At 40.3% G+C, this 27,862-nt stretch overlaps 1 protein-coding gene across 2 annotated transcripts in view; it reads left to right on the top strand.

The window, feature by feature from the left end:
- LOC125768362 (G protein-coupled receptor kinase 1) overlaps nucleotides 1–27,862 on the top strand; it is a 103,228-nt gene that overhangs the window by 55,624 nt on the left and 19,742 nt on the right. For both annotated transcript variants that reach the window (XM_049435904.1, XM_049435905.1), the window contains 4 exons: nucleotides 492–568; nucleotides 1,120–1,193; nucleotides 24,955–25,056; nucleotides 25,202–25,390. In XM_049435904.1, coding sequence (XP_049291861.1) covers nucleotides 492–568; nucleotides 1,120–1,193; nucleotides 24,955–25,056; nucleotides 25,202–25,390 — 442 coding nt within the window. The remainder of the gene's footprint in view (nucleotides 1–491; nucleotides 569–1,119; nucleotides 1,194–24,954; nucleotides 25,057–25,201; nucleotides 25,391–27,862) is intronic.

Raw genomic sequence — 27,862 nt, 5'->3', positions numbered from 1 at the left:
ACCATCACCCGCCCGGGAGCCACGGCGTTTTGGCTATTCGGCGGACACGAAGTACCAAAAGGGGGAAGAACGGTTCGTAAGATATTCCATAAATATGTAACACCCACTTTGTGGGACAAAAGCACCCTTTTAGCACAACCCCCTTGTCATTCCAGCACAAGAGAGAGGGGTCGTGATTTTGGCCAGCTGCTGCATTGACCCCCAAAAATCGTATCATCTTATCACCATTATCATCCTCATTTCCACGTGACATCTCCGATGCCAACTCACGACAACTCACTCCCATCTATCGGATCGGTTTTTATTGCCCAGTGTCGATGAGAGATTGGAATTTTCGATCGTAATAGTTTACCATCTGAAAAAAGGGTGGAAATGGGATTTATGGAAAAGGGCGAATTTCCCACGAGAGAGAAAAAAATCCGAAAAAATCTTCTTTCGATTAGTTCTTGATTACTTTTAACGCAATCTGTTTCATTCCGATCTCGTTACAGTGTCCGAAGTGTGATGCACAAATACCTGGAAAAGGAAAATGAGGTCAACTTTGATAAAATTTTCAACCAAGTGTTAGGTGAGTAAATTTGTTTTAATTATTTCTTCAGTTAATTTCAAAAGTTCAAAGAAATCCTAGCTTTTAGTAGGAAAGAGTTTGCGTTTTGTGAAGGAAAAATAAAAAGATCACTTTTCGACCTCAGGAAACTCTTTCGAGATGACATAATCGGATTGCAAATAAAGTACATTTGCGCTGAAAGTGTTCCATGGAGTGGTCACTTTAAACTTCTTTCCGCTGGTCGACAAAAGAGAAATTATTTCAAGCATTTTCTAAATCTAAGGACTGTTTGCAGGGAAACGTTGAAAGCCGGAAACGATTGATGTTGTTCGTGAGTCAACCTACTCAGAAGAAACTGGTTACACCTTCAAAGGATATCAGTTATCAGTTATTCGCCTTTTTTATTTATTTATAGGTTATTCATGTACACATTAAAACAGGATTTGATTTATTTTTATAAATATTTAGCTATGTCTCAGGGCTTAAAAATTAGGTTTTTAATAACTATAACACATTTACGTTTTATATTTTGTTAATTAGCATCACATAACGGATTTAAATTTCCATTTTAGGATATTTACTATTCAGAGACTTTTGCGACAATGTCTCAGAGGAACCGGTGCCACATTTGAAGTTCTACGAAGAGGTAAGTACAATCTGTGTGAAGAATTGGGATTTTCTAAATTTGTATTTATGTTAAAACGGCCAGAGTACTTAAAAATCGAATTACAATTAACATTAATTAATTTATAATTAAGAACAGTTACCAGAACAAGTACATAAGAAGGTGATAAGAGACAAGAAAAAACACTGGAAAAATATTCAAAATCCAAACCAATAATAGACAGCTATAATTTGGGCAAAACATATTTCCTTTTCTGTGTTTATTTTTCAAGCCTTTTTGTAGTGAAAGCTCATTACGGGGTGCTCCTAAACAAGGTTGTGATATATTCTTGTTGAAGAAACATTTCCGGAACTCGTTGGCGCTAACGCTACCAAACGCATGGAACAACGGAAAGAGACAGTATTAGTTGAGGCTGGTATTTATTGCTCAGTATATTGCTGCAATTTATTTCAACAGCATGCTAATTACTCGTTTCATTATGACGAAGCGATACGCTCACGCACCAAGGCATATGCAAATGAAGGCAGAAATGCCGAATGATTATCAGCGGGCAGCATGAAAAGTATTTTCTGCTTAAAGTATTATCTGATATTTTTCTACTTGCGGAAGAAAACGCAAACACGATCGTACAGAAAAAAATGGCCGAGAAATTAAATGAATTGTACGGGATTTATTTTCCTTTCCTTTAGTTTTTTTTGGTACATCAAACTGTAGCTTCTTCTGGCTGCATCTCGGCTGTATCTCGTAAATCTCTCGATGAAAAAGCTTAACCCCGAACCATGATATAACCCCCCGTCCCACCTTCTGGGCTTGGTCTGCTAATTAAAGGTCGACGATTTAGGCACTGATCTTCCAACTTTCCTCTCACACCCTTCTTATCCCTCTCTACCCCTGCCATTCACCAAACTCGTCAGCCGGAAACGGAACTGTGGGCGTTACCGAAATGAAGGCACGATCATTAGAACCCTGCACGTTTCCGCCCGGCGTGTGCTTCCGATTATTCACCCATGCAGAACTCATAAATTACGAAAAAGTCGAAAAACGAACACGCTCTCGGCGTAGGGAAAAGCTCCTGAGAGAAAGATTATCACGAGTCGCTTGAAGGGAACGCGGGGGATTGTTAGGGAAGAAACCGGGTAATTTCGGGTACGGGTTTGGGGTTAGGTTTTTCTTTTGCAACCAACGATGAGTGTGCGTTTAATCTTTGCTACTGATACCGTTGGGAAAGAAAGGAAGCAAACGACTGGGGTGAGTACTTTTGGAGTATCCCCGGAAACGCACAAAGGTGCTCCCGAAGGTGAATGGAATTCTTAGAAGTTGAGTTTTTTTGCCTCCCCCTGAGCGCCAAAAATTGGCTGGTACTTGCCAATAGGGTGTCCAATTTGTTTGTAGTTTTATCGCACTGAAGATTGCTAAACTCAACTCGCGTTTTTGCTTTTCCTTTTGTTGCTTTCAACAAGGGTGCGTTCGGTTTTAGAATTTTTGGAAAGAATTTTTTTTTAATTTTCCACGATTTTCGAGCATCTTGATTATTACCGAATGGTATGGTAAACATCCCACCAGAATGGAATACAATTTCCCATGAAACTTGTATATTTGGTTTGGAGTCTGCAGTCAGTAGCGATGTACTCGACAAAATTAATTCCAGGAAAATAGAATTATGTCTTGCCGCTCCAAAACCTGATTCTGCTCGAATTATGCTTATCCGATACAAGGAATTGAAGAAACATCTAGAGCACATGCTGTAGATGAATATAGATTCAGATTCTCTTTGTTTTTCTTGAAGATCGTCCTGGTCGTATTGAAAAATTCCAAAAATATACAATAAACCATAATGACTTGTTTTACGATTAACCTTGTTCATTCGTATCTTTGTGCATACGCTGCATACGCCACTTAACAAGATGACTTAAAAAAAATGAAGCTAACAAGCTTAATGGATACCAGCATATGGTTAATGCATCAGGACGGTATATTGACAAATCTTTTCCAGAGCTATTATACATGGGACGTACAGCAATAGCTCTACCTTCCGAACGACAAGTCTTTTGAAAGTTCAACTCACAATCAGTTCGAACGGATGCAGGAGGTATGAAAAGCGATAAAAAAAGTAAAAAAAATACCGAAACATGTTTGAAGATGTAAAATTTCTCATTTAAATGCAAATTAGTTGATAGAGCGTTGAAGCTGGTTGGAGGTTAGTTGATCTTGACGAGTTTGGCAGCAGCGTAGCCGCCTGTAACTACGACGAACGTTTACCATCCCCCTGCAACCGTGCTGTTGTTGACAAGAAGCGCCTTTTTCGAAGCCTTTTTCCCACTTGGCAATATATTCCACTTTTGTTTCCTTCGATAAAGCTTCCTTTTTCCGCGACAAAAGCTAGCCGCGTCGATCCGGGCATGACTTTCTTTTAACCTCGCGGCTGTTTGTTTCTGTTCCCGTCAGTTGCGGTTCGGACGGTCAGGGTAGACTGGTAGACACACTGGCAAACCCGGCGGTATAACCTTTTCTTGCATCTCATTTTGAGGTGAATTGTTTTCTGCTTCAACCTTTCGCGAGCAGTTCAAGTTGGCTTCCAATGGGGTGGGGTCGGTAAGTTTTTGATAAATGGCGAATGCCATGGATGAGTTATGGCCATCGGCGACAACGTGGCCCATTCATGGTGGTGGATCGATACGAAATCAAAGCGTAACTTTCGATAAAACGAGCTGAATGGCACTTTGAAATTGCACTCGTATACATTTTCATCCCAACTTCAGGATGTCATCGACATCAGTTTACTCAATATAAAAGTTCCAAGACAAGTTCCACTGCACAGAAGCTACTACTTATTACCCTTTTTTTAATATCTCCAGATACATCCATTCAAACAATTTGTTAAATCAATTTAACGTTATACCCCAAACACACAACGCGTGATAAATTAATGCAGTCACTAATCGTTTTTACATGCTGTCAGTTACTAACTGGCAGCTCGTGAAAAATTGGACCACCAAATTGTTGGAATGATAAATGCATGTGGTTAGCAATCGTGATGCTAACATGGGAGGCAGAATACTATTTTCGACGAACACACCTAGCCACAGAAACAAACAGATGAGAGGCAACCCGTTACCTCGGCCTTGCCCTTGGTGATTAACAAGGCGCTAAGAACGCTGTGCAGTGTCCCGATCTTACCGATCGACGCGAACTACGCGATCTTGTTGGCATGGGCATCAAAACAAACTTCTCCTTGTCACACAAACACACCAAGGTTAGTAGACACCAGGCGGCAAGTAGCGAGCCGCGTGGTGATTATTTTTAGCTTCTCCACATGTGACAGCTGCAGTTTATTAGTATCGCACGTGTGTATACATGGTACACACACACCAATCTCCCGGTGCTTCGATTGGTTTAAATTGTCGTTCGAAACGTTGTGGGACGTTTGTGTGGTTTTAAGTGAACTCTCAAACAAAAAAAAGTGGATGACAAATAGTCGCAAACGATCGTTACAATGATGATGATGCGTTCCAGTAAGATAAAACGCTCCAAATTGAGAGGAGTCGCCAAAGCGAGATGTCAACGACTGCGGACACTTTCCTTTTTTTATCGAATTAACCACTAAAGTTCGTCGCAAACCCACGCGTTTGGACAAATTGTTGACTTCAATTGGATGACTTTGAACATTTAACGAATGCGATGTAAATTGTGTCGGAATGTGTACACAATCGTTGGAACGAGAAACGCATGTTAACTACCTCAGTATATTTCTATTTATTTGCGGCCTATTCAGTGATTGAAAGTGCTTTACAATATCTGTGATAATACTGGCTTTCCATGTTCTGAAGAATCCAATTCTTCTATTCTGACAGATTACTCAGGTCGATCGATGCCATTCTCATGACGTGACCTATACCTTGGATCTCGAAAAGGGTAATGAGTTCCACAGTAGAGATGACTCACTAAGATGAACTTTGAGTCAGTGAGTTACTTCAAATAGTTGTCCTGCGGTCTAAAAAATATTGAAATGGAGAGACTGAAAGGTATTTGTAAAGTTATGGAAGTATTTGATAGACATCACTGCTAGAGTCATTGTACCAACACGTATCCAATATCTTTGATCTTTTGTTTTCAATATTGAAAATATACTCTACTTTTGCAAACCAATATCCTTCTTGGATATCGTTTATTTTTCTAGTACAATGAGAATTACTCGCGATACAACTGCAGTTCATATAACACCCCCCAAAAAAAGGCTGATTCTACAGTTCTTTGAGCAAAAAAAAAGATGTAACCTCGATACACACATTCAACCTTCTAGATGTGCACACGCATACTGTTTCTAGCGATTGGGATGAGGAAATTCAATCTGCCAAAATTGGAATCCTTTCCTCACGTTCACGCTCGAACCATCGTAATGTTTGCTACTACCGACCGCTATTGCCAATACCGGATGGAACTGAACGATAACCCAAAACAAAACAACGAAAAAACCCGCCTCCAAATACAGTGTTGAACAGGATACCACTTCCTGACGGTGCACCATCACCGTCACCGGCACTGTCAAAACAGGAACGATTCCATCGTTGGAAAGGAATGCAGTCCTTGGCACGGTACAAAAGAAACGGGGAACCTATTGAGTGGAAATGGTACCAGGTTTGCAGGTTGGTATTCAGGGTTCTGTTCGCTCTGCTCGCAACCACCGTTGCCCTGTAGGGGTAAAGTGTTCTACACCAGGTACCGTGTTGAAATCATCGTTTCCATCCGGCACCGGATCCTTAACATCAGCCCGGCCCGAATGGTTTGGTTGGTAAACCATGTTTTGGCCCTGCTCCGGGTACTGTTTTGTCCTTGTCGGACGGGGGTTTTTCTCTCCTTTCTTTCTGCATTCTTTTACCACCCGGGAGATGATCCCGAGGATATCCTCCGGATGGGGTTGTGAATGGGTACGGCGTACCCGGGCACGGATACTTTCTTTCGTTGATTGCAGTAAACTTTCAAACCCCCGCCTTTCCCTCCAAAAAGGTGCTCCCTAATGGAAGATGTATTGATGGATGTCGGTCGTGATTGTGGCTAGCCGAAGATACCGATGTATGAAACTACAAGAATTGGCACTCGAGATATATACCATTGATTGTTGTCCATCCGGGAGCATCTTTTTTTCGTGCGTGTTTTTTTTTCTTCATCATTGACTTAGAACTCGTACAAAGAGGCACTCGGCATGCTTGAAACACTCCAAGGCAACCCTTTGCCGCAGCACGGTTGAGCCGGAAATCAACTCCCTCTTCTATCGTATTTTCTCTGGGGTTATACAGAGCGATACAGACAAATTCTTGAGAAATACCAACCAGAACGAAATCGAAAAAATTGAATGCACTGGTGGGAATTGGATTTAAATGGAATGGGGAATAAAAATTTCCAGTTCCCGTCGTGAGTTTCTGCCTTTTCCAATACAAAAAGGCAAAATTGTCTTCGTATTGACAGTAAAAAAAATGTATTCGTTTCGTACATTGTTGAGTAACTCTTACAACATAACCTTTTACAGTATGTTCACATTTTTTAGTTTTTATTTTCACTTTTATCACCATCGGAACACATTTATCGTGCACTGTCAGGTTTATGCAACTTATGACATTTCCGATAGCGACTTTGTGTGCAGGAAGTAGTAAAACCACAGGTGTCTACGGGTTCCACGTGTGCCTCAGCTTCTGTCTCAGTTTTATGCTCGTTTGGCCATTTTATTAGCGAAGCACAACCGTAAGTTTATGTAGCAGCAAAGGCGCAAAAGGGTACCCACTGACCAGGTAACAAATTCCACCTGGGTACCGTTCGATTGCATTTTCCTTTCATGGCAGCTCGTTGCCATTAGCCCACACACACCCGTGCATTCGTAATCTTCTTTTGTTTCTGCACCAGTGTGAATCTCGGTACAAGGTGTATGGAAGTGGGGTGATTTGCGCTACATTATGATGATTACTTCCCCAACCGATGGTACTGTCCTAGTTTAATGTGTCCGGCGAAGGAAGCAAACATAGTTTTTTTTAAATCGGAAGTACATGTAGTTTTTTCTCCTGTGTTTTATTTTATCACATTTTCTTCTTTTATTATCTGTTTTCTTCTCTATGTTTTTCATATAAATATGTTGAAGTTGGTATTTTTTCCAATCGAATTTTCTTCTTTTTTAACAGTTTTGTTCGTTTCATGTTTTATTTCAGCATGCCCACGATTTTCGTTCTACTTACAAATGTTTGTGTTTTGTCCCTGTTAGCTTGTTAGCATGTTTTACACTTTTTTAATGCATTGTTTGAATTATCGCTTTGAAGTTGTGTTTTCGATTCGACAAAAGTTTTCTGTCGCCTTTCTATACACCACTGTTTCTCACTGTTCTGGTCCGATTACATGTTTAGCGTCACCCTGGGCAAAGAATTGAGCGTTTCTTCGTTTGTTGTTGTTGTTTTGCTCAATTTTATTCTCCCATTTGATCGTTCCCTTTTTGCTTTACAAAAAGTAAAACAATTCCAAAGAAGTGCATTCTCGTTCTAGCTTACGGGCATCTTTCACCTTCCAGCGAACCTAGCAATAGTTCTTTGCGACGGTCATCCGTTGTTTGTGTGCTGGTTTTTTCTCCTTTCTTTCTTTGCAGCTTTGTTTCTCCGCTGTCTAACAATTTATTATCCCGCCCGCACTTTAACTCGGTTGTTTTTCGTCGTTTACTGCGCTAAAGTTGAAACCATATTTCCTTCCCCTAGCGGGGTGACCCGGTGGCCCGGAATATATTTTGTAATTTATTACAACTTATCGGTAGTTCTCGTTGTTCTTTGTCGCTTCAGCATCGTTTTGAAGTTGGTTACCAGTCGTCACTGGAGGTTTGAGGAGGAAAAAACGACATAAAAGTAGATCAAGATGACGATTTTGTTTCCGTGACCTGGAAAAACAAAAGCACCGAAGGGGGAGGATGAATCGTGGGGTTTGGGAAGCTAAAAAGTCCACTCAAGAGATATGGTGAAACACGACGACGATGGTTCTCATTTACTGTAGACTACTTTTAATGTATCACTTTTATCTACGAATGTGAATGCACATGCATCAGTTTTTATCTTTTCTTATGATCGATTGTTACAACATCATGTTTTATTGAATGCTTTCTTTTCTCTAGAGGAAGTTTCTAACCCGTTCTTTATAAAATTTGAAAATAAATATTAAAACACCCACAACAGTAACTATTACTTTGAAAGTAATATCGTTAGCGAATTTCTTTTTTGTAATATACAAGTTAACTTTCTTTCGATCGAAAAATTAAACTTATCAGAACAATGAAGAGAAAAAAAAATGCAATCAGTATGGCAAAAAACTTACCATCCAACGTTCGCCACCTACCTGGCCTACCTACGGCCAAGAAAAGCTTCCGCTAGCGCGAGAACGAAATCGAATGAAAGTTTTAATTACAACTCTATTAGTGGCGAAAATGTCGAAAAAGGTTCAACCCTACAGGTGTCGGTCCCGGCAAAACGACCGGTCGGGCAAAGAGAACCATCTGCAGGTCGCTGGGAGAACATTACTAACGTTAGTCTTCACGTAACTATTCACCGTGCCGAGTTTTCATTTGGGACTAAAAAGTTAATCTAATGGTGCACAGCAACAACTAAACCGAACCGTACTTAGATGTTGGAAGGGTGAGGCTTTCATAATTTCCCAACCGTATCGCAATGGTAGGCAGCGACAGTTTTTCGAAATGAAAGTTTCCCCCGGACCAGGTAACGACACGGTGGCTGATTAGTTTGAAAGCAGTTAGCGTGAAAGTGGTCCTCAAGTGGGACGATTTGAGAAGTTGAGTTTTTGGATTTTTTTATCCTTATTGCCGCTTTTATCGTATACATTTCTATGCTATTGCCCACTGTTTTAGTTTATCGCTTTCCTGTCAGAAATCATGAAGCTGCTTTAGTTGCACACTTTGGTAAATTATTTATTTCAAGAACTTTATGCACACTTATAGACAATAAGAAAGTGAGATTTTGTTGTGGATAACATTTTAAAGACACTTGAAACTCATTAGGCAACCATCAATATGGACCGGACACTTGTTCGTTGAGCAATAAACAAACTGTCTTCGATGGCAAACATACACTCATCTTCTTAGGAAAGAACGCAATGGAAAGCAAAACGATACACTCTTGGTTGCAAACTGTGCAGATGCAGAAATGTCATTACACACTTAGAAGTACGTGCCTGCGACGATGAGTAATTGAATGCTCTGTATATATCGATTTCTTCGCATTGAGTGAGGCGGTTGAAGAAAAAGCTACGCTGATGATCGTAAAGCAACAATTAGCTCTAAGTGTGAAGAAAGCATCACAATTGATGATGAGGAGACACTTTACGATATAGTGTTTGTGTTCGATCTGTGTGACCCCTCCCCGGCGCAGCAACTGGTGAAGCAAAGGACAAAAGTTGTGATGACAGATTAGCTACGTGAGTGAGGACATTATTATCGTCCTGTCATTGGTTCCATTGAAGGGGAAAATTAATATTTCTTCACTAAAGCGGTACTAATCTGGAGTCTTTATTACACTTTCGCCATACGCTCTGGTTTGTGATGCATTTAATTTTTGTTCGTAACACAATTAATCTTTAATCGGGTTTGCCTTTGGAACTGCTTTTTTGCAACCAATAAGGTTGAATGATTATTTTCCCAAGTTTGTGAAGTTTCAATTAATATTCGGCGTAAAGCGAAATCTGACATTTGTCTCACAGGATCTTTCCTAAATCTCCCATTTTTCTTAGGAACTGTCAATGTGAGATTCGACATTTATTCTCAGATTCTCAAGCGAAAGCTATACGACGCATTCTTTTAGAAACACGGACAAGTATCAGATTTTTGGAAATGACAATGACCAACATCACAAGTCAGATGATGGTGGATGGAAATCTTTCAGAACCCTTTGATAGTATCAAGGATCTGCCCCAAGGACATGTGCTGCCTTGTCTAATCTTCAATTCCAGCGCTATAGGCCCATCCGTGACTCAGATGTGGAAACTTTGGGGACTATCTTCGATAAGTCACTCCAGATTCTGACATACGTTGATGACATAGACGTCACTGGTTTACCGCTCTCCTATGTCAAATCAAAGCTATGGCTTATCAAAGAATCGAGTACCAAAACCAAGTCGATGGTGTCACTTTTGAAGTCTTGTACTCTACGGTACCGGTTCCACACGGCAGGAACTCACGATATCAAATCCCATACGAGTCATACGGACTCTTAAGAAAAATAAGTCTCTTAACCCAAAAATGGCCGACATGACCTCAGAGATCTTTAAGCCAAGAAGAGAGATAGAGAGACTCTTATAGATCTCTGAGACAAGGACTTTGTCCAATTCTGACGAAACCCTCTCAGATGCGATGCGTTCGAGAAAGAAGATGCTCAGAAGAATTTTTGGTCTCCGTATGTGTTAAAGGACAATGGAGTTAAGACGACTTCTACAGCAGGCCAAGAACGCGAAACGCCTGATTAGTAAGTATCCAAAGTTATGAACATAAGGTACGTCACTTCAAATTAACTACCAAATCTACTTTCAAATAAAACCTTCCCCTCACTTTACTCCAGCGGTAAAACTTGAGTTATGTTTCGAGTTTTAACACCACACGAACCTCTGGTCGTAAGCGAACCCATTTGAAGAACAGCACGCGTAACGCTATGAAAGCGCGTGAGCACAACATTCACCCGCTCCCATTGCGGAAGGCGAACAAATGAAAAGTTTCACACGGCAAGGAACGAGTTTGCTGACGGTTGTAAAACTTCCAAATCGCCTGCAGCAGCATTGGTGTATGTTTGAAGGAGTGGAGACTTCAAAACATGGTACCGAACTTTTCCACTCGTGCAGCAAAGTGAACGAGCGACTCTCGGTACTTACTTCTGTTTGCCGTATGTTACTGAACTTGCATGGGTAGAATTTTTCCTTCCAAATGCCTCCGGGCACGTAAACCCACCGTAACACAAGTTTGTCAAATGTGTTTGTCTTGGTGTTTGCATTTTTCCCCTTCTTTGTTTTCCTTCTCCGATTTGCAAATGTGCTATTTAACTTAATTATTTCAGTGAGGTAGTCCATTTCTGTGCTTGTTAGACGTAATTAAGGGAATGCAAATCACTGCTGAAAACGGTTGCAAAGGTTGCCAAACAAAGTTTTTTTTTCTTTATAACTGTATATCAATTATTTATGCTTCTCATTTTATGCTATCAGGAGGCATATTACTTTGTAACAGATTATACTGTTTATTTCTCTGAGTTCAAAAACACGATGCTGTTTCAAAATTTTGTGTCGCACGGTTGGCGTTAATGCGTTTCCAATCTCCCAGCAGCACAGTTTTCCAATGCTTACGAGCAGTATCGTAAAAATTAATGACACCATCTGCATAAAGAAATTGAATATGTACAGTCTAGTTGGAGGAGTGTACGACGCATTCCGGCTTGGCATAAAGCTACCGAATGGGAACAAACCGAAATGCATGTTCACACGGACGCACACTCGCACAGGAAAAGCCCTATGCAAAATGTGACCATCTCTTGGGCATTCCCAATCGGATCTTTTACTTCTGTAGAGCGCTACCGTAGGCTAGAGATAACTCTTCAGCTACGAAAAAGCGAAACTCCATTTGGGAGCATTTTCTCATCCGTTTTGCAATCCTTCCTACGCACGTTGGTGTCAGCATTTTCCAGCAAGTATAGGTACATCCTTTGCTGGAAGATGCTTTATGGACTACGGGATAACCTCACAAAACCTCTGTCACACAAACCATTGGACCGTCCGCGCTTTGCTGCTATCGATGTTGTGAGATTCCCATCTCGGGTAGGGCTTATAAAAGCACCAACAAAAGCCACCATCGGGGTAAGGGAACAAACCCTTCGCAGTGCCCATTCGGGGAAAGGTTTTTTATTTCCACCACCAGGGGGCCCAATCTACCAAGCTGCCAGTGTTGAGGGGAAGATGGCGTCCCCGGTCGCAGGACAAACAAGATGCTGGCTGGTGAAGGTGAATGATAACAACGTTTTGCCATTGTGCCATTCTCTGTGTCAGCTTGCCGTGTCTAAATCATGGTCGCCTGCATCCGGCATCCCGATGCGGTGCAAGTGTTTTCCGCTTCCGGTTGCGGATCTCCGGCAGCCGAGTCCGGGAGGCACCGAAGCCGTTTGTCCTTCCGTTGGATATCTTTGCAAACGGATAAGTCACCTACCAGAAAGTAGCAGAGCATTGGTGTGATATGCACACCACATCTCCCACACACACACACAGCAATTGTGACCTCTGTACCTTTATGGCCCTCTCGAACCTTACCAACGCGTTGTCTTTCCCGGGGAAAACTCTCCCGGGAGAGTACAGCTGGCACGGCGCTGGTTCTGTGGTTTGCACCAATAGATAAACGTAATCTTCCTCCTCCACATCCCAAGACCTCCCTCTTCCACCCCTCACACACACGTGCACAGGCACGCGTACTACTAGGACTTCTTGTATGGCGTTGTGTAAGTTTCTGACTCTAGGGGGTTGTCTTCTGCTTCTCGGTGGCGCTCGTAACAATCGAGATGTTGCAACATGACAATCTTGTTACATTTTAAGTGCACATCCTTGCAACCAGCAGCGATGCCTTTCGGTGGGAGTCAACTGCTGTGCTTTATTGTGACCGCAGTGAACAGATCGATACGCACACTGTGGCATGAATGGGTGCAAAGAATCGTAGAAGAATATTCTACGCTCAGTTTTTGTGCTTATATAATGTTCTGATTTTAATGTTGGTCTTTTGTTTTTGGTGGTTTGAAATAGTCTTCAGATTAATTTGATTTGTAATGTAATATAATTAATTTATGTTATATTTAAAAAATATATGTTTAAAAATAATTCTGTAAAATATATTTTACATTTTTTCTTTGATTTTCCTATTGGTTTTTAGCAGTTTTTTATTTATTGTTAAACGTTGAATTAATTTTAATTAGAAATTTTAAATAATTTATGTAACATCTGATCGGTTAACACCTGAAGCAGAGAGTGTAAACTTAACCACTTATTTTAATTCTTTATGGATTATAGCAAATGAACTAATTGATGAACTACAAGAATTGTGAGGAATAAACAACAGCGAACAGAAATTTATTCTCGATACAGCAATTTGTTTGCTCATTTAATACATGTGTTATTATTTCCATATGATTTGCAAGTGCTTTTTCCAGAATGTAAATATTTTCTGTTTACTATAATAATATCAGTCCAACTATAAAATGGTTTGAAAAGAAATAATGATGGTTTTCTCTGCTTTTAAACTTTAAATAAAAATTCTTTCGCTTATCGTTTCAACTATCTTTTTCCTTTTTCATCCACCGTTCGAGGTTGGGCTTTTCTCACCGGGAAAAGAAACATACAGCCTAGCAAGATAAACTATTGCAACTGTATCCAGCTAGCCTAGCGGCTAGCCACCAACCACCTACCTATGCCATTCGACTATGAAAGGACAACTTTTTCCCCCGTGCAAACGTGCTAGGCCTCTCGCAGTAAGAAAAATGAAAAATGAAACGTAGCACAACAAAAACCAAACAAACTGTTTGATGAGCTAACGAAGGAGGAGCGAGCGAAAGTATGTTTTTGTGTGGGAATGTGATTGCTTTTTCCAGCTCGAATAGAAAATGATAGCGCTTCGCTGATGAATGAATGATGTTTACTAAACAGCTGTACGGAAAAGCAATATCAATAGCGCACCGGGGTTGGGAACGGAGGGATGTAAAAATTCAAGCAAAACGGATACCATTCCACCGAATGTTGGTACGCGTTCTTTCGTATCTGAGCTACACAGATTGCCCGGTTTTCCATTTCCATGGTTTGTGTGGGAACGAATGCACGAGAACAGTAGTGTGTTGGCTGCGGTTGTAATGGCGTAAAGGGAGCATGAAACGGAAACAAATTTAAAAGTAAAAGCAACATGTAAAACATCGAACAGCACAAGCTGTTTTCACGCTTTACTTAGTCTTCCCGCTAAAGTTAATTCAGCAGTAGGGGCTCAAAAGTTAACAGAAATATCAATAATGGAATGTTGAGAGATGCCGAAAGCACGACTAACGCATTATTTATTATATTATGTTAAATAATATTAAACTTTAAGCTAATTTTAAAAAAATAACTAAAAAAACGTTAAAGAAATTTCGTCATTACTTTGCATTTCATCAACAAGCACGAGTGAAACGAGTTTAGCTTGTGTGTCCTTGTCCCACTTCCTGGTCACTTTTCAGAACCATTTCTTCATAAAAAAACATACACACACGCATAACTCCCCCACACAGAACTCATCTTATAAATGCTTTATGACGCTCCCGGCTGTCGCTTTAGAATAGCGAAAGAAAAACCAGAACCCATGAGTCGCGCCCGTTTCATGACGGAGCAGTTATGTAGGTTTTAATTTCACTCTCACCCCTTAGTAGACGCATGGATGAATGAAAAATGTTGGTTTAGGCGACCGCTCCCATAAACCTTCGCGGGTTTTTTTTGCCGTCCGCAGGAAAACCGTTTTTTTTTGTTGCTGTAATACAGCTCCTTCGGCAGAGGTGACTTTGGTTTATGGAGCACCAGGCGCCTCCATTGATGGATGAAGCACCAGGCGCCTCCATTGGTGGATGAAGGACCAGGCGCCTCCATTGGTGGATGGAAATTGAAAAGCTTTCGGATGGATTGTTGTTGTAGCAAAGTAAAGTAACAATGAAGTGTGGTAGAATGCAAACGTTTAGCAGCCACTTTTCAAGGATGTGTATATTAGCTGAAGATTTATGGAGAAACGCAGCTAAGCTAGATAGGAATTTTGTATCCCGAAAATTAAAATTAAGGGAATATACATAAATACTTTAACTAGGAGCTTATTTATAACATTTGTATAACAACTTTATAACATTTTTATTAAAAAGAAAAAAAAAATCATTAGACGCGTGCGATACGCATCCACAAAATTGAGGTTAACCGTTAACCATTTTAATTTATTTCCATCTTAAAGGCTGTTAATTGCCTTTTGATGCACTTCCAATTCACCGCGTATCGTCCACTTATGATGCAATGCAGCTATAAACGGACGGTGTCTGGTGCTATCTTCAAGATAAAGCTGCTTTTGTTGACCCAACAATAGTTTCCCATTTCGTAGCTTATCTTCTGATGCTGTTGTGCTGTTTCCGCAATATGTTGAGATGCCGGTTGACGTTTCAATGCAGATTTGCAGAACAACAGTTTAAGCGATGTGTTTTGATGCATGCACGGCGCAAGAAGGTATCATATCATTCATGGTTACACCACAAGATGCATCGACCCATCGATCAACGATAAGCGCTTGATGAAGTAATTGAGCAGCTTGTATCCAACAAGCGACGGTGAAACTATTAATCTTTTTAGAGCAAGAACAGCAACCAGAAACATGGGGGAGGGAAAAAAGGGGTTTCACTACCGTAGCCGATGAGAAATATCTCGCCGAAGGTTTCCTATCATCAGTCTTCATCATCGCTTGTGACCCTTTTGCAGGATCGATTTTATTATTCGCGCGCCCGGAAACACCCGTAGGGGTAATTCCCGGTGAGAAGGATCGGTTGATCGGGCGAATGGTTGGAAGGTTTTTTTCCGTTTTTTTCTTTCTTTCTTCTTCTCTTTATCGCTTTCTGCACGACGAAAGATGCCATTCTTTATGGTGAAAAATGGTACGCTCATGCTGAAGGTGTGCAATGATTGTAATAATCATGGCGATAATGATGATGATAATGCACAAGCATTGTGTTCCAACTACCGAAGTTGCATAGGTGGTAGTGATTTATTTGAGCACATTGATCCTACGCTCGACAAATTTTATATTCTAGGTGCTATTTTCATTCAATTGAGATGTATGGAAGTGGGTACGTTGTGTAGAAAAAAATAAATCGCGATTAAGTTATTCGTGGAGAGCTATGTTCTTTGCTTTCTATACAAAAGTTATAAAAGGTATTTAAAATAAATGACATTAAAAACTGTTTTAAAGTTTTTTCCTATTGATAAAAAAGTTAACGAATGAATAGAATTACAGTAAAGTTTATATTTAAAAAAAAGCAGTATTAATTAGAAAGAAGCAAAATTCCATTTTTGTTTTCCGCCCTGAAGAAAGTATAATTGGGTTCGATTGTGAAACGATTCAGTAAAACCAATTAATAACAATCTCTAATATATTAGATTTGCATGAAAGACTGTCATATAATTTTCGGTATTGCTATTGAAAAGTGCTTCGTGAGCTAAATCTTCGCCCCAAAATAGTTTTCATTCCAAACTTTTCAACTACAGATTATTTCCAAAACTTGCACCTTCGCAGAAAATCCCACCATCCAATAGTTAATGCATGTGCGCGAACGGTTTCCTCATCAACGCCGCCCGAACAATGACCCGATTAACACATTATATGAAGGAAAACTTTGCTTTCCATCGTCATTTCCCCAGCCTGGCTCTTTGGGCCTTTTTCCCCACTTTGTACCTCCTGCCGCAAAGATATTAAGGGAGTAACCACGTCATGCGTTATTAATGCGTCGATTTCATGGGCCAATGTTGAGGCTCCGGTTTCGTGCTTAGAAGTTGTTGAATTTCGTGATTGTAAATATTTCAACATGCTTCGATCGGTTCGTCTCGCGTTTCGCCCACCACACGACGGTTCCCGATTCTGGGTGGTTTCCTTTTAACACAGAAATACCACCACCAGCCCTTCGGTGGTTGGACGTGTCCCGTGTAGAGACTGCTTTAGCTGTGGTAGACTCATTTAGTACTGCAAGTTCACGTGACTCCGGTATTCGGATTATCGCATTTCGAGCTTGTGGTGATTTCGAGTTGGTGTCACATTTGCTTTCAGTCATACGTCCTCGTCGTTTCAATTTTCCTTTTTCCTGATGTTATTAACGTGTATGTACACTGGTAAAAATAAATGTAAAGGAGAAAGCTATTTTTACCATAATAATTTAATTATTCAAATAGGGCTAATAAGGTAATTTATTACTGTGTAAATATATTAGAGAAATAATATTCATTAATCTAGTCGATTTAATAACATCGGTATTGTAGAAAAACGCAGCCAAACAAATTCTTCAGTAAGTAAATTAAAAAAAAAAAAGATTGAGTAAACTACAGTGAAGTCTCCCTTAGCTTAGTTTCTCTGAAGATGATTTTAAATGGCCGCAACTGTTACTTAACTGTCAAACGCATATTTCAGTCGAAGGTTCTGAAGGTTCTATCTGAAAGCTTAGTGCAGCTAAATCTCTTAATAGCTTTTAGCAAATATAAGAACTACGTAGTAAATTTTTCTTACATCAAATTTAAAAATGCGCTTATACTTATTTCCAATAGTGTACATCCTTATCCTTCTATCTCTCCTTTTATTTCTGTGTGTGCGTGTCTATTTCGGAGAAAGCTTTGCCTCTAATTAGTGGCTGCGTGTTAGTTGATGACATTCTGACAGATTGTAGCTGTGTATGGTAGCTTTGATACTGCTTTTCCTTATCATGGTTATGCTTTTAGACAGATGAATCGATTTTATCAGTGCTTGATTAGGTAAAGATATATTAAAACTCTCAATACCTGCCGTGTTTCCAGAGAAGCGCTAAAGATCAGTCTTTAAACAGGTAGCAAAACTGTTGCTACTTTTACGCACATTTATTTTTAAACAAAACACACCAGGAATATTAATTTCACTCGTCGCCGTCGAGGACCCTCTCCCAGCCCCGCACAGATTTCAATACCATTCGAGTGTACCAGCATAGAAAATCGCTTCATCAGCGACATCGTTCGATGGAGCGGAAAATTGGGCACAATTCATGCGATAAAATGTGCTCAATCTATCCGTTCTCTCGTGGCGCTCGTGGTGATGGTGCGGCAAGGTGACCGACGGTGTACATATTGCAAAAAAAAACCTCTGTACAAAACACCCATCACCAGAGGATCGCGATTCGCGCTGAAATAGAATATGAAAATCTACTTCATCATAAAATGACGAACGCACCGAAAAGTTTTTTCCCCACCCCTTGGATGTGGACGCATGGGAACTGGAAGGGCCCCACAAACAGTGTCGCTTTTTCCGCGGTAGATAGATGTTCGTGAGTGTGTTGCTTTCGTGTTTTATTTGGTTTGTTTATCCACCTTATCTTGTGTATCCGAAGGTCGGTTCGGGAAGTTGCAAGACTTCTTGGAAAGCACAATGCTAAGCTACAAATAATGAACCAATCATGTTTATCTTGCTTATATTTCGTAAAAATACATGATAATGAAACAAAACATTGGGCTAATGAGAGTATAAAAGAGAGCTTGTTAGTGTCCCTGCCATAGCTGTGAGGTAGATTTAATTTCGAATGAAATTTTCTATCCAACAATCTTTCATTTACCAACAAAAAAACAAACAAACAAATACTTAAAACTTTTGCTACAAAAAGATTGAACCATTCGCATGCTGGGAAAATTAATTTTCACTCGGTAACCGTTAGGAAAAGGAAAACAGAAAAAAATCCTCATTCATCTCGCGCGGCACTGGTTCGCGAATCGACAAACAAATCCACTACACAGACATTACCACACGCATATGTGTATGTGTTCTCGCGGTCCGGGCCACGTTCCGTTGGTGGTTGGATAAATCGGCGAACCGTTTGTTTGTGGCTGGCTGGATGATAAAACATTGCCAACAGTTGGCGTTTGCAGATGAATTTCATCGGTCCCCCCCCTTTGGGTGGTTGGAACGGGCGATACCCGTTGGTGATGTGCTCTCTGGTGCTGAAAGATTGCAAATTTAGTACCATCCAAGTGGTTTGAGGAAGAGGCTGTATAACGGTGGGGCAACGGTGAAAGGAGAAAGCGAGAAAGTTTCTAAAAATAGCACACTAACTCCGGGTGAATCCGGTGATAGAAATTCCATGCAGACGGGGAAATTCATTCGTGCCTTGGTACACCGAAAACAGATCAAGCGTTACAGTACGTTACGGGTTTTTAGTAACGGCTCAGCTACTGAAGTTTTGTTAAAGGTTTTTTTTAAAACAAAATTGAGTTTCAAAGAAAGGTATTATCCTTCGTAAAGCATTTTTTCTGGTAAGGATTTTATTTGTATTTCATATAGAACATCTTACATGTGTCTTGTCCATTGCTGTCTGACCAGAAGCGTTCGTTATTGCATTGTATGAAAACGTACCTTAGTACAGCCAGGTGCTACCATTGGTGGTGGATGGATTCCAGCGGACGGAAAGAAATTATCGTCCCTTTTGTTCTAAACTAAAGTAAGCTTTCAGAAGGGATTAAAGTACGCTAGAAGTTTCTCCATCACTGTCTGAGCCATATTGCGGAAAAGCTCACAGCATACGGGAAAACTGTCGATTTTCAACCATTTATTTTTTTTCCTGGATGAAATTTATAGAATTTCCCGATAATGGATTGTTAAATAATGTTGCGAAGAGATGCAGCACTGGAACAAGCTCTCGCGCTTATTAATATGTTTTTCCTCCAAAAATCAAAATAAAAGTTTAAAGCTTTAAGTTGTTTGTTTGCCGGCATGATTTTCATCCCGCACCTACACGCTTTTCACATCAAAAACATTTTGTGACGAGAAATGTTATCCGAACCTTCATTCAAGCGTTCCATGAAAAACTCCTCACAAGTGCGCTTCTTCAAAGTGAATCCTATTGAACGGGTATAGATTTCCCTTGCCCTGGATTTTTCGCTTTTTTGTACTGAGTTTTCTTTGTACGATCAGCTCAACATCTACCGAAACGCTCACTGGAGCTATTTCATTCATGCTGTCCCTTTTTCACCGCTTAATATCCCCAAAAGTGTTGTCTGGCTCGTGGGTAGAGTGAGGTTTCGGATAAATCAAACTACGATCAGCAGCGAAATAAAATCTCCATAGACAAGCGGACAGCTTTCGGACAAGTTTTTCCCCGCTTTCCTCGATTCGTACAAAATGAATCACACATCAGAAGTGGAAAAATGTGGTTGGGAATATTAAAACGAATAGCAAAGCTTTCTTCGTATATGTATAGAATATGTGAAATTGGTGATCGATTGGGTGAGGGATTAAAAAAAATCTTCTCAGAAAAGGGATGAGCCATCGTTCAAAAGATTTCCACCAGTTTCATAAAAAAAATCATCCCACTTATGCCGTTCTTTGTTGCATGTTTTATTACGCGCAATTTGCAAGTTTGTCTCGAAAATCAAATAAAAATGGGTGCCTAATATTGCTTTTACGTGTGCTGCTAAAAGGCACCGCTGAATGTATCCTTTCGGACGAAAAAAAAACCCGAATACATTTCTTTGCAATGTATGATCCGTTTCCTTTTATAATCCTTTTCCATCTCACATAAAACGAGCACCATATTACGGATGGTTCAGAATCGATGGAAGAGCAGAAATACAAACATTAAGGCACACAATGGCACACACCGGCCACGATCCCTTAATGTGGAGATGGGCTGATGCTTTCTTTTGGGCATGGATTGATACCCCTGTTGTGTACTATTGGATTAGATTTTCCCATTCGAACATATCGCTTTGGAGAAAATACCCAATAGAAAATGGGCAGTTTTCACTGAAGGACATCAATGAAATCAGAAATGGTGGTTCCCCTTGGGATCTATATGCTGCAGAAATTGTTCGAACGGTGTGTTCGATTTTGACTGTTTGTTTATTAAATTTGCTATAAAAAGAAAGTTAACTTCCAAAGAATGTGAGGCTGTGAAAATCGAGCCCCAGTTATGTTCAATTCGTAGTAGCATTACATTTGAATCTCTATCTATGTTTATTGTTAAGAAGAAGTGATAAAAGATCAAATTTGAATTCGGTAGTATTACACTCAATATTGGCGAGATTGAACAGATCGAACTGGCTCGATAGCAAATTAAAAATATTTTTCATCTTGTGAGATCTTAATGATTACATTTAGTGCTGAGTAAATCTGATGCAGATTCATGAATCTGAATTAATCTTATAAAAATAAATGACTCTGAAACTCTATTACGAAGAAGTGAGTTGGAAAAATGAAGAATCTCCAAGGATTTTTTAAATTCCAAAAATCTTTGGAAACTGATGAACCTTTGTTGATTCCAGAGATTGAAGAGAATTCTGAAGATTCATAAGTTTTTACATCAGATTCACCAAAGATTCATATGAATCTTATCCAAAGATTCATTAAGGCCACGTGTCAGTTACGTCTAATGGAAATAGCCAAAGTATTACAATGTAACTCCATGGAACGAACGGAAGCTAACCGAACTCCGTCTATTCTTTTAACCAATCTGGTCTCCTAACTAACTCCCACCTACCGTCACCATTCATGCTTCTTTTCCTCCTGTTTGTGTACAAAGGAAAACTCGTTTTCATTGCCCACAGGATTTTGGACAGGTTTAGACATTAAGACCCCGGTAACAAAAAATCTCCCAACTCCCACAATTGGGAGAGATAGAGAGAAAGAGAAAAAAGGTCATCGAATCGAAACGCGAACCGTACTAAAATCGGATAGACGTTGTTAAAACCATTTCCCTGCCTTGGCAATGACGATTAGGTCGGCAGGCATTGAAATGGCCAATCATAATGTTGTGTAGCACCGAAAGGAAGGTGCTGGCCGTTGAATGGATTTGAATTGAAATGACGTACGCTACTGTACGAGTGTCTCGCGCCGTTCCGAGGGTTTTGATTAGTTTTCCGGCTGGTTATTTCCGAGATATGGTTCCGATGGTTTCGCAATTTGATCGCATCTCGCGTACACTTGTTCCTCCCGGGGGCTATAATTTCGAAGCAGAGTGCACCCTTTCGCAGGGCTGCTGGACTCGTAATTTGGGGTCGGAAATTGTACAAGGAAACAACCTTGCGATCGGGATTGGTAGTGAAATAATGATTTACAGTCAGGTTTTATTAGCGTTCGACTGATTGCTGGAAGTTTTTCGGAAGATCATATACTGCCTGTTAGCATAACCCTAGACGTTTAGCAAGCGTAATCTTTAAGCAGCTTTTGAAGGGTTAATTTTAATGATTTATTGTAAAACCATTCGCTAGAAATCGACAAAGTTTTGCACTGTTCAATCGAAGCAGAAATCAAGCTTTAATTGTTGCAATTAAATTGTATATTTTAACTACGTTCAGACGATAGCGAAATAAGCTTGCTGCTGCTTATCCACACAAACAAGCTGCCCTTACGACAAAACAACATTCAGTGCACATTTTTCTGCAAACACAGTGGCAAACCAATTCACCAGACCTGTAGCGGACAAATGGCGCTTCGGCATTCCACTTTCCCAGCGCTAAATGTGTGCGTGTGCTTACGAGTTGGCTAGATTTCTGACCGTATTTGCTCGGCACAAACAAATAAACAAACAAATCTCATTCAACCAGCCAAAGCACATCCCCCTGTGGCACAGTTTCAACCACCGTCTGCACAGGGTTAATTTGAACGTTCGCAGATGTAGACAACGCAGTGGCAATTGAGTTGGGCGGAGGAGTCATGATTTTTTATTCCTTCACCCCAATCCTACCTTCTTGCCTGGCCGTACTAACACGCACACTTTTTCATCCGTTTTTACGGTATGTAATGAATGAAATTTTACACGCGCAAACGATTAGTCTGTAGTAAGCTAAGGGGCAAGAAAAATGGCCCCATTCTTGGGGTATGTTTTTACAATGCACAAAACTGAAGCACAATTAGATTATGCGTGAGCTTAAAAGAATTAACCAATAAGCGCCAAAATGAAAATGGAAAGCTGTCACTTTTGTTTCTTTGTTTTGGTTCTATGACAGAAAACAAGAACTTTTATAGCAAAAAAAAAACTTTTTTTTATCTTTTGCTGGATTTTTTTCTCACGGAGATGCTTGTGAGTTCGTCTAATTTACGGTGCACAGGGAATTGGTAAATACAATTAAAAGAAGTTAAAAACATAATTTCTTATCGCACCTTCGGGGTGGGGCAAATGTGCATGCGTGTCTGTGTGGATCCAGCACACTGAGATAAAGCAACCCAACAAAGATTGAGTTTGTGTTGTGTTTGGCCAACTAAAACGGGATGTTGCACCCGGTGAAAGCGGCGCCATGTTTGTAGGCAAATTATTCCGCACACATCCTGTCACGAACACACCGTCACCGTCTCGAACGGTAAAGTAAATTTGTAAACAGTCATCTCTCGATAGGGAAACGGGATGGAAATTGTTTTCGGTCAAGTTACAAATTTTATAACATTTTGTTGTTATAACTTATGTTATCGTTATTAAAGCATTATTAGGAAAATAATTTAATTTGTTTTTTTTTTTAAATTGTTTTCTCTCTCTCTCTCTCTTAATCGCTGATTTTAAACTCATACACGAGTGTGCAATGTATGGAAAATCAGTTTTCCCAATGAAATTAATCGCATGTTTTGATGCTTTGTTCTCCAAGGGTTGCAAACACTCGACAGTAGAAAGAGCACCATGGGCATATTTGCCTTCCCGTGGGTGTTTCAATAATCTCCCGGCTTTTGCTATGGACCCTTTACAATTTTAATCCAAGCAGTTTTAATCCGGGCATTCAAAGTTGCTGCCTGTAAAAACATGAATCAGGTAGGGCAGTTATGAATCGCTCGTAATAATAAGTTAACCCATTATTACAAGCTAGAAGCTATTTTTCTGTTTTGCTGAACAACACAAATATTTTGAAAAAGTTTCTGCATAATGTGAATGGGTTAGCTAAAAGTTTAATCTCAATATTTATATAATGCGAATTCATATAATGCAAGGAGTACAGTCCTCTTCAAAAATATAGAACCATTTTGACTTTTCATTTTTTTTTATTTCGCTATTTCTCGCAGTTGATGTAATAAAACTCGTAAAATATTATGCGCTTATCAACATTCGCCTTTATTTTTTGTAATTTTTATTGTGAAGTACTTGAGTTTATAATTATGTTCTGGCCGTCCTGATAAACAATTTTCTCATCTCTCCTAACGGCCGTGAGGTGCTAACAAAAAGTTGTTTAAAATTGGTTAGAAAGATTTCTAATTTCATAATTCTCACAATTTTGAAAAGAAAAAAAAACGAGTTATTTAGTGCTATACATTTGAAAAGCACTGTAACTTGTGTTACGAGTAGCTCTATTTAAAATTTCTCAATAATGCCCCTTGCTGTTAATGAGAAGGTTGTACGAGTAAATGAATGAAAACTCTCTAAAAAAGATACCCAGTAGATACGAACCAGCTAAACTAAACAATCTGGCTGACATGAACTACGAAGTTGAGTTCAGATGCCGAGAAATAGGGTTGAACATTTCACTGCAAAATGCTTTCTGGAGATTTTGTTATTTACACTAGCATCAACCAGAGTAACCGACACTCAAAATAAATACTAACTCTTTTCCAACGTGTTTTCCACTGCAGTGTGAGAGAGAGTGGAAAGAATGCTGAAAATAATTGAATAGATTTAATTTACAATTAATTTCCTACCTCTCATAAATTCGTGCAAGGCAGAAAAGAAAATATATTTTACTGAGAATCTTGAAAATATTACTCTTTCACGGCACCCCCAAAAGAGAGAATGTACATTCGACGATGGTTAGAACTGTTCTTGCTGAATAAATATTAATCGAATATCCTTCCTGGAACTAGAAACCATTTGTTCGCGTTTGTTTAAGACCATCAAGTATGCATACGTGAACATAGCGTTTGAAGTTGCCGGAAAACAATGAAATTTGGTTCAAGCTGTTCAAGCGGGAGAAAAGTTGTTCATTTTAAATTCAGCCAAATGTGTGTGTGGAAATAGTTTAATTATATTCGCTCTTGTATAATGTTTCATTTCAGATCAAAGCCTACGAAAAGACAGAGTGCCATGACGAGAGGCGGAAACAGGCGCGAGATATCTACGACAATTACATCATGAAGGAAATGTTGTCCCACACACATGTAAGTGAGAGCGAAAAATGGAAGAAGAAAAAAATCCACCATCAATTGATCCAATTATTCGAACGATAATAGTTTTTTTCCCCCATTTCTCTCTGGTGTTATAATGGTAATCATTTTCTCATCACACGTCCGTTCTATCTTGCAGGAATATTCCAAGGAAGCGGTCGCACACGTCCAGAAGTATCTGATGAAAAACGAGGTTCCAGTGAACCTGTTCGAGCCGTACATCGAGGAAATATTTCACCATTTGCGGGGCGAACCGTTTCGAAAGTTTCTCGAAAGCGACAAGTACACCCGCTTCTGCCAGTGGAAAAACCTGGAGCTCAACATACAGGTATGCAACTGTTGAAGGTGATGAGACGCGATTACGTGGATGAGCCGCGCGTAACACCGGTGCACACCGCGGGAAATGGAGTGGAAATTTGATAATTCACCTCGTGATCCATCCATTGCCAGGTTTGCCACCATTTCCCACACACTCTCGACTCGGCTCGGGTTCTGCAATGGAATGAAACGTTAGAATGTTTCAACAGCAGCTGGAAACGGATGGTGGATTTGAGCTATTTTTAGACGGCCGCTTTCGCATCCCAATCGGGGTACGGTACAGGGCGGATTAGAGATTTATTTGGAAAATGGAGAGCTGGAATGGTGAACCAAGTAAATGGGATCCCTTTGGCTGACCAAACGTGTTGCTGAATGGTGACGGTGTGTGTGTGGGTCCAACTGGTTCTATTTTTAGCACCACGGGCTCTTATGACGGAAGTCCTTTGGACAACGAGCATATGCTTACCAGGCGAAAGTTACATTGAAACGCTACTGCTCCCTATTAGTTGTACCCACTTTCGTGTTGCCTCTTTTGTTTGGTTTGTTGCTTATCCTCGGATCGGGTGCTCGGTACCAGGTGTATGAAGTTGAAGTTGCACTACTCAGCCATTCAACGATATAGTCCACTTTATTCCCGGGCATTCCAGGAATATTCCTTATCGATTGATTTGATTATCATTCGTATGAAGTATCAGTCGTATGAAAAGTAAAAAGTATTTGCTATTTTCTCTTTGATTTCAATTTAATTTTATGCTTTATGATCCTTTTTACAAGAACATGATTTCAAAATTGTATGATATTGTTCAAGTCACTCCTGAACTCCCACTTCAAGAAAACGTCAAATTGAAGTGATCTCATGGTAAGAAAAAAAAACCCCAACGAGTTCGCGACGAATGTGACTTGTGTAAAAGGGTGAAAATAAAATATTACCTTCCTCAATCCACTTATAGCTCGAAGGTGTTATCTACCGACCATAGTTGGATAAACTGGGACTTGTATTAGGTTGTCCTCCGGCTAGAGTGAACCCCCCCTTTTTATCCGTTTTGCGTGGTAAGAACCAAAAAAAAAAAAGAAAACGTTGCCGGTTGGTATTTCCCACAAGTCAGCAGAATATTCGAATTTCCCCCCACCAGAAGGCTTGTGCTTAGCGTCGCGGAACGAAGGTTGCTTCTTTTTTTACGAGCGACCGGGCGCCTCCATTGGGTACGATCGATCCTTTCGGTTTTATCCTTTCGTGCGTGGCCGAGTGCTGCTAGACATTTGGTTAGTGTCTCGTTCCGGAGGTTAGGAAGCGTACATGCTCCCAGCCAGCGTAGACTGATAGTGGAGAAATCTGATTAGAATATTGGTACCGGTTGCCGGTGGCCGACGCTGACGTGGCGACTGCTGACTGTCTCGAGATAAGCTTTATCACCGGGAGGAATAAAATATTCTGCTTTCTTTTTCCTACTCTTGCACTGCACTCACACTGTACGTGAAGGAAGTCGTACACGTTTCACTAAGAACGAAGGGGAAAAAATAAAAAATGAAAAGCTTCTTTGTAATTTTTCGTATTCAGATCAGCTTCAGAACGGGAAATATCACTTTGTACACACTGGTCTATACGTATGTAATGGTTTTTCCTTTTTTTTTTGCTACACAACAACCCAACGCGTTTGATGGTGATAACCTACGCTCGTTATCCCAATCCTGTACGCGTGTGTCAGGACGGTTTATCATACTTTTCCGTTTGCCTGACATTGAAACGGAATTCTAAATTTCCCATCGGTGACAGCTTGTTTGAAAGCTTCCTAACAAATCCTCTCCCATTTCTCCATGGCATCTACACAGCCCCTTGGTTCTTGTCAAATTGCACGACGACCGTTTTCATTCGAACCGGGAGGATATGTTTATGCCCGCATTGTCACACGTTCACACCACAAATAGCTATATTCCAGCAGATAGGTCGGTCGGCTCTCGATTCTTCATACGGCCGGAAGGTAAATGAGCCAGTAAGTAGCACCCTGTTGATGGGTACTTTTGTACAATTCTATGCCTCTGTCGTGCCGGAGGGTGTTGACAAACTTTTCTCCAACACGAGATTAGTTCGCGTTGGCCGGAGGTTGTAATGCAAACAAGTCGACAACACCATGTGCCATTTGCGGATGGCCGGAAGAGGGAAGCATTTTTTTGTGTGCGGAGTGGCAAAGTAGCAGAATATCATTAACTTGTCTGGTTTGGCTGCTTTACTGCTGTCGGGCGAGTCTTTAGGACAGGTTCTTATCTTCTCCTTTGATCGTGCGGTAACGTTCTCGACCATATCCGGTCGTAGCGTGCAGGGAAACTTAATCGTAGCGTTCAATCGTGCACAGTCTGAAGGGGCCATATCATGCTTTCACTTTTTTTTGGTGTCCCCTAAAATAAGGAAATTATTTGGATTTATTCTGTTTCATGTCTCGGGAGTTAATTTGCTGCAGGAGTTTTTTTTTAAGTTATGGTTTCA

The sequence above is a fragment of the Anopheles funestus genome, chromosome 3RL (genome assembly GCF_943734845.2).
Source record: "Anopheles funestus chromosome 3RL, idAnoFuneDA-416_04, whole genome shotgun sequence".
NCBI classification, from domain to species: domain Eukaryota; kingdom Metazoa; phylum Arthropoda; class Insecta; order Diptera; family Culicidae; genus Anopheles; species Anopheles funestus.
This window is presented reverse-complemented; position numbering and strand designations above follow the sequence as displayed.